Source organism: Piliocolobus tephrosceles, unplaced genomic scaffold (assembly GCF_002776525.5).
Source record: "Piliocolobus tephrosceles isolate RC106 unplaced genomic scaffold, ASM277652v3 unscaffolded_36805, whole genome shotgun sequence".
NCBI lineage: Eukaryota > Metazoa > Chordata > Mammalia > Primates > Cercopithecidae > Piliocolobus > Piliocolobus tephrosceles.
The window spans coordinates 1-7,928 of NW_022320760.1; the positions used below are offsets into that span (position 1 = coordinate 1).

Genomic DNA, 7,928 nt, shown 5'->3' on the forward strand with positions numbered 1-7,928 from the left:
AAAAGATGTTCTTGTAAGGCATATATATCAACAGTAAATAGGATGAATATTTTCAGGGGTGGATAGTATAACCTCATGAGAATATTCTTTTAAGGCGGAGGTTGATAAACCACTAGTGGCTGTTGCCTCTGGGAGCTAAGAACTGCTTTTGTTTTTTCAAGAGTTGTTTAAAAAAAGGAAAACGCCCAGATAAGAATACATAACAGTGAAAGTGGCCCACAAAGCCTAAAATATTTACTACTTGGCCCTTTACAGAAAAAATCTGCTGATCCTTGCTATAAGGCAGGGGTTCCCAACCCCCAGGCCGCGGACTGGTACTGGTCTGTGGCCTGTTAGGAACCGAAATGCACAGAAGGAGGTGAGCGGTGGGTGAGCGAGTGAAGCTTCATCTGTGTTTACAGGCTGCTCCACATCACTTGCAATACTACCTGAGCTCCACCTCCTGTCAGACCGGTGGCAGCATTCGATTCTCATAGTAGTGCGAACCCTATTGTGGACTGTGCATGCAAGAGATCTAGGTTGCGTGCTCCTTATGAGAATCTAATGCCTGATGATCTGAAGTGGAACAGTTTCATCCTGAAACCATCTGCCCCGCTTCTGTGGAAAAATTGTCTTACACGAAACTGGTCCCTGGTGCTGAAAAGGTCAGGGACCGCTGTTGTCATAGCTGAAGCACAGAGAGAGGTAGGACAGTAGAACAGGTGGGGTATTTAGAGACCGTTTTCTCTGGAGGTCACACGCAGGCTGTCCTCTGGCTGGATTTGGTCTTCAGAAGGGTTTGTGTGACCTGCATTGTGTCGAGACCCTTTTTTGAATGTATTGCCACATTTGAAAATCAGGAGGCATTGCGTAAATATCCACAGGTTGTAAAATTTCCTTTTCTTTTTTCAGGCTTCTAGCTCAGTATTCTGTTGTAAGTCCATTTGTTTAGTGATTGCAAATGGTAATTTTGTGAATCAGAATTTTCTTGCTATCCTGCACTCAAATCAAAATGTAGGAATACGTTGAGGATGATATATAACTGCAGTTGTCTTCAGTCATCAGTTGCAAAGTTTTATTTTTTTCAGAGCAGTATCATTGTTCTTACTGATGAAATTTAGAAAGCACAATTGCTCTTGTCATCTGTAACCTTCAGTTTTCTTTTTTTCTTTCTTTCTTTTTTTTTTGAGATGGAGTCTCTGTCGCTTAGGTTGGAGTGCAGTGGTGTGATCTTGCTCACTGCAAACTCTGCCTCCCAGGTTCAAGCGATTCTCCTGCCTCAGCCTCCCGAGTAGCTGGGACTATGAGCACACGCCACCACGCACGGCTAATTTTTGTATTTTTAGTAGAGACGGGGTTTTGCCATGTTGGCCAGGCTGGTCTTGAACTCCTGACTTCAGGTGATCGACCTGCCTCTGCTTCTCAAAGTGCTGGGATTACAGGTGTGAGCCATCGCACTGTGTGTAAATTTTCATACTCATCAGAATTAGACCATATTTCTCACTGATTAAACTTAAATAATTGTTATAAATTTCAACTTGTGAAATTTATGCTAAATGTCATATTTCTCTTTACATGTTGGGGGTTTGCATAAGATTTTATTTGAAAAATGATCCCATTTCTAAACCGTTTGAACATGACTGTATTAAACCCATCTTTCTGAAGGTCCCTAACCTTGGAGGCTAAATTTGCTTATTTTCATGCAGATTTCATGAGCACTGGAGGTTTGTGTTGCAGCGCTTGGTCTTCTTGGCAGCATTTGTTGTGTATTTGGAAACAGAAACACTAGTGACTCGAGAAGCAGTTACAGAAATTCTTGGCAGTAAGTGTCTTAATTAGTGGGATCTGCAGAATCAGGCATGGTTGCTTAGTTTTTGGTGGAAAGGGTGGTTGTACTTTGTTTCTTTTTTTTTTTTTTTTTTTTTCCGAGACGGAATCTCGCTCTATTGCCCAGGCTAGAGTGCAGTGGCTGGATCTCAGCTCACTGCAAGCTCCACCTCCCGGGTTCATGCCATTCTCCTGTCTCAGCCTCCCGAGTAGCTGGGACTACAGGCGCCCGCCACCTCGTCCGGCTAGTTTTTTGTATTTTTTTAGTAGAGACGGGGTTTCACCATGTTAGCCAGGATGGTCTCTATCTCCTGACCTTGTGATCCGCCCGTCTCGGCCTCCCAAAGTGCTGGGATTACAGGCTTGAGCCACCGCGCCCGGCCAGTTTCTTAAAACAAATAAGAATTAGCTAGAAACCACTTGTGGTTGTAGCTTGGTATCTGAGGATGAGTGGTTCCAGAGCTCTCCCAATACCCAAATCTGAGGATCTTCAAGTCCCTATATAGCTGGTGTAGTATTTGCATATAACCTATACACATCCTCCCACATACTTTAAATTGTCTCTAGATTTCTTAACATATCTAATACAGTGTAAGTGCTATGTAAATATATATATATATTTTTTTTGAGATAGAATCTCACTGTCGCCAAGGCTGGAGTGCAGTGGCATAATCTCAGCTCACTGCAGCCTCCACCTCCCAAGTTCAAGCAATCCTGCCTCAGCCTCCTGAGTACCTGGGATTACAGGTGCCTGCCACTACGCCCAGCTAATTTTTTTTTTCCCCCTCAAAATGAAGTTTTGTGTTTGTTGCCCAGCTGTAGTGCAATGGCACAATGTCGGCTCACCACAACCTCCACCTCCTGGGTTCAAGCAATTCTCCTACCTTAGCCTCCTGAGTAGCTGGAATTACAGGCATGTACCACCACACTTGGGTAATTTTGTATTTTTAGTAGAGACGGAGTTTGTCCATGTTGGTCAGGCTGGTCTTGAACTCCTGACCTCAGGTGATCCACCCGCCTCAGCCTCCCAAAGTGCTGGGATTACAGGTGTGAGCCACCACGCCCGGCCCATTTTTTGTGTTTTTTTAGTAGAGATGCAGTTCACCACGTTGGCCAGGCTGGTCTTGAACTCCTGACCTCGTGATTCGCCTGCCTTGGCCTCCCAAAGTGTTGGGATTACAGGCGTGAGCCACCGCACCTGGCCTTTTCCCAAATGTTTTCGATCCACAGTTAGTGCAGAAGGCTGACTATATTTGGAAAAACAAAAGCTAAAAATAACAATGACAAACTTATTTGTACTTGCTTTAGTTTTTAAAATTGAATTTTTAAAACTTTCAAGCCTACAGGAAAAATGGAAAGAGTAGTAAAATGAATACCTGTTTATGCGCCACTTAGATTTACCACTTGTTAACATTTTGCTACATCTGCTTAGTCTCATTTTGTGTGTGTGTTTGTCAGCCATTTGATAGTTGCAAATATCGTAACTCCTTTCTTAAATGCTTTATCATGCACTTTCTAACAAGAAGTATATTCTCTGCCACAACTCGATACCATTTTTGATAGTATTACTTTTTGAGGGAAGACTGAATTGAATTTTGCTTAAGAACTCAAAAAATCCACAGTGAGGTCTAGTTGCCAAGGGTGTGAATATATTAAAAAGCCAGTTTTTAAAAGATTCATCCTTTCTTCACTTACTTTGGGAGAAATTATGTGTATATTTTTATATTCTGAGGCTTGACTTGGATTCACAGCATGACTTTATTTTCATGTGTTTTTTAGTTGAGCCAGATCGGGAGAAAGGTTTTCATCTGGATGTAGAAGATTATCTCTCAGGAGTTCTAATTCTTGCCAGTGAACTGGTAAGCTCAGTAACTTGCTGGTTGCTTTTTTGATCTTTCTGCTTCACTGTCAGTTTTTAAAATGGGTACCAAAATTCAGAACGTCTTAATTCTTTTCTAAGCCATCTCTCAGTCACCGGGTAGTCACTGACTGGCACTGTATGTGTTACAGTTTCCTAGGCATCAGGGAAAAGCCAGATCAAATGATGAGTGCATACTTACTGAGTTAAGAATTTTTAACAGATGATAAGACCTCTTTGTTTTAGGGTAGTAAGCATCTATTCCTGGTGACTATTAATTCATGTAATTGTTTTGGAGACTCATTTGTCTATATAACCATATAAGTTATTCTTATTCTTTATTCCTTTAATCACTATCTAGGGAAATTGCCTTGTAAAAGTCTAAAGAGAAAAAAAACTGTCAGTAGCAAAATTGAGTAGTTGTGATAGAGACTGTGCCAGTCTGCAGAGGTGAAAATATTTACTATCTGGCTCGTTAAGAAAAAGTTTGCTTGTCCTTGTTCCAGAGGAAAGCAGTCCGGGGCTGGTCTGATGATTCCTTGATCTTTGGCCCTAGGTTCTTCTAGCTTCAGCTTCTTTCTTATATTCCAGAACTGTTGCTCTAGTCACATCTTCACTCTAGCCAGCAGTAGGAGGAAATAGGAAAAAGGATATGCCCTCTCACTTTGAGGACATTTCTTTCAAGTTGTACACACAACTTCTGTTACCATTCTGGTGCCTTGCCTGCAGGGGAGGCAGAAATGGAGTCTATTGGAGTGGGTATGTGTGCACTGAAAACCTGAGGGAGATGGTGAGAATGGATAATGGGGTCCACTTGCAGGCTGTACCACGTGTCTGGCTTTTTCGAGACACTTGACCAGTAAACATGAAGCATCTTGTTAGTATTAGTTGTTAAGTGGAAGGTGTCTTTAGGACCATACATGTTGGGGCCAGGTGCAGTGGCTTACACTTGTAATCCTGGCAGTTTTGGAGGCCCAGGTGGGAGGATCACTTTGAGGTCAGGAGTTCCACACCAGCCTAAGCAACAAAACAAGACCCCTTCTTGATTTATATTAAAAACAACAACAACAGCAGCAACAGCAAAACCTTTATGTGAGACAAAAAGAACCCATATGTTGGGAATGCACTAAAGGGGTGGGGTCGTAAACCTGGGAAAGTGGAGAGGATTTTACAGAAAGGGGAATCTTTTTTATTATGTGAATATAGTTTTAAAAGCCAGTCAAATGGAGCAGTGGGTGGTTGTATACTGACACTGAGAAGGGGAGTCTTGAGTCTTGAAATCAATCTTAGTTCTCCTTCAAGACAGGGTTACACTGACGTAATTTTAGATTCTTATCCCAAGTCTGCCTTGCTTGATTCTAGGTGATTAGAGTTGCAGCTTAGTAGGTGGGCTCTAGAAATGTGATCATTTGGCCAAGGTTGGAAGAGATAGTGGAGCTGCTGTGATTACTTTGTGGTTTATTTCTTCGTTATGATAGCAGATGAGCTGTAAAGATGCTTGTGTATGTAATGTAACACTTTATTATGCAATAGCCAGTTTAAGAAATTAGAGAAATTTTAGATGTTAGTAATATTAAATTTTACTTGGCAGAAATGGTCTCATTTTCAGTGGGATTCTTTTCGGAGAAGCTCCTGTCTTGTCTGTACTTGCATGTGCCCTGAGATAGAACGTGAACGTAGCTGTCTAGACCTGCGGTTCTTGTGGCTGTGATTCAGAGGAAGATGGCGCTGAGGAGGAGCATGTTGTAACAAGCCCCTGATTTCTCTTTCCTGGTACAGTCAAGGCTGTCTGTCAACAGCGTGACTGCTGGAGACTACTCCCGACCCCTCCACATCTCCACCTTCATCAATGAGCTGGATTCCGGTTTCCGCCTTCTCAACCTGAAAAATGACTCCCTGAGGAAGCGCTACGACGGATTGAAATATGACGTGAAGAAAGTAGAGGAGGTGGTCTATGATCTCTCCATCCGGGGCTTCAATAAGGAGACGGCAGCAGCTTGTGTTGAAAAATAGGAGGCTCTCCTTGCTCCTGGCCTTGCTGACCTCAGTGGTTGCCAGGAAGGGGTGAGCACAGAGTGCCTCTTACGGTAGTTAGGATGCCCAGTTGCTAAACACTGCGCTTTATTTTCTTAACCAGTTGTGGTGTGAGTATCAGAATTGAAACACTTTTTTGGGGGTAAAAAAATAATAGCCTTTACATGGACAGAATTTTCTTTGTTGTTTCAGTGAATTTGCTCTGTAATTCAGTGTATTTGAGTTCCGTCAAAAAGTGTAAATGTTAGTTTCTTGGTAAAGTCCTTTTCTTGCTTACCTTGACTGTTGATGTGCTGATTGAGAAGTTCATTGTCTCCTTTGTGATTCTTCCAGACGTGATGCTTGATACTTTCTATATGCGAGTTAGCCATCCACACCCAGGCATAGCCTGGATACAGTATTAAAACAGATAATTAAAAAGATGGTTGCCAAGCAAGGAAAACTTATTTTATATTTCCCTTCCTTATTTTAAGCATTGTGAGTAAATCAGATGTTGAATTCTTTTGCCAAGGGAATTATAGCTCCAGGTTCTCTCTCACTACCATCAAAATATACAAGATTAAACTGCAAAGTCAAGCTCAACAGATTATTTTGGAAAGTTTTTGTATTAAGGGATTTAGTAACATCATTTTGTTCTCCACCATGCAGGGAGTAGAGGGCTTAGTGTTTTAAAACACCTCTGCTTTCTCATGTTGCCTTAATATTCTACTATTGCGGCAATTAAAAATTGTCTTCACGTACATTTGGAACTAACACGTGATATGATATATTCCTAAACTATGAAACCTTTTTTCTGGTAGTCAGCTAGATGATTTGATCTGGGAGTATAAAACCACCCACATAAGTTAATAAGCAAAATCCTGACTATTATGTTGTTAGAGAAAAATGCTTTGCTTTGTCTGGAAGAAAGATGAAATAATGAATTATAAATAAATCAGGCCGGGCGTGGTGGCTCACACCTGTAATCCCAGCACACTGGAAGGCTGAGGCGGGGGGATTGCTTGAGCTCAGGAGTTCGAGACCAGCCTGGGCAACGAAGTGAGACTCCATCTCTATATAAAAACAAAAAACACGAAAGCACACACAAAATAGATCAGTGGGATTTGGTAATATGTTTTAGAGTAAGAAATTTCAGGTTGTTAGTGACTGTCAGGTTTTAAATGTACAGTTTGGGGCAAGTCATGTAAATACTGTTGGTGGTCTTCAATTTTCAGGTAGTACTAAGAGTGTGTGCCAGGAAACTCTTGCTATCGAATTGAGATGATTAAAATGGTGACTTAATCCATAGTTACTTTGCACTCACTGAAAGGAAAGTGCTTTCCAGAATAATACAAAGTATCTAAAAGTGTCACCTTTTCTTGCCTGATCAATCTGATCAACAATTTGGGCTTCCTGTTTGTATGAGGGGCTATTTGGCATACTCTTCACAGCTTTTATCAGGCCAAGTTAAAGGCTGACTACATTTTTTCATCACGAGGAAAGCAGTTGAAATGAGGCATGAGTTACTGTGCACTGGGATTTTAGAACAATTTTCTTGACAGCTCTTTTGTGAAGTTAGGTTCTTAAAAGTGCCCATGATGGTCACTTAAAATGTGCATTAGTAGCACTGCCAGGATCAAGCATGAAAGACTTTTAAATTAGATCATCACACATAAGGCAGTAAGTTTGATAATAGGGTTTTTTTTTTTAACCTCTTTAAGTATTGATTCTGCTTGAGAATATTGAAGTACTTGCCAGAAGTTGTGGATTCCAGTTCTAACAAATGCAGTTTAAGTGGAGAAGCACACTGGTCTTGGAATTCCATTTGAGGATTTAGAAGTGTCATGTTTATACTTACTCAGTTGTGTTTGTTGCTGGCTTGTTGTAAAGCAATAAAATTTTTTTGGTCTTTTTGTAAGTGAGTGTGCTGCTGTAAGAAATCTCCCATGTGCATAACAAATTCTGAATATTTTTTGAGGCTAAAGAAGACCGGGGTGACAAGCACATACTGCTGTGTAATGGTTACACTAGCCAAAAGACACCAGCCGCTCAGAGTTCTGTGCTGTAAAGCGCAGATAACATTTGTGTGTTATACCTTGATTGGGGAATTAAAGGTCATTTAACTGAAGATGTTGAGAAACCTGGGCTTTGGTTTTAGTATACCAGAATTACTTTCTTCAATTGTAGAAAATCAAGCAGGTTAGAGAAAATAGAGATGAATTAGGAGACACTGTCTCATGGATTCATTTAT

At 41.1% G+C, this 7,928-nt stretch overlaps 1 protein-coding gene across 1 annotated transcript; it reads left to right on the top strand.

Annotated features, from left to right (window-relative positions):
- Window positions 1-1,674: 1,674 nt before the first annotated feature.
- Window positions 1,675-7,595, top strand: LOC113222955 (translin; the record flags this gene model as incomplete). The annotated part of the gene is made up of 3 exons (XM_026452529.1): window positions 1,675-1,801; window positions 3,586-3,665; window positions 5,444-7,595. Coding segments are annotated over 3 exons (441 nt in total), but the record flags the coding sequence as incomplete, so codon positions are not given.
- Window positions 7,596-7,928: the final 333 nt, after the last annotated feature.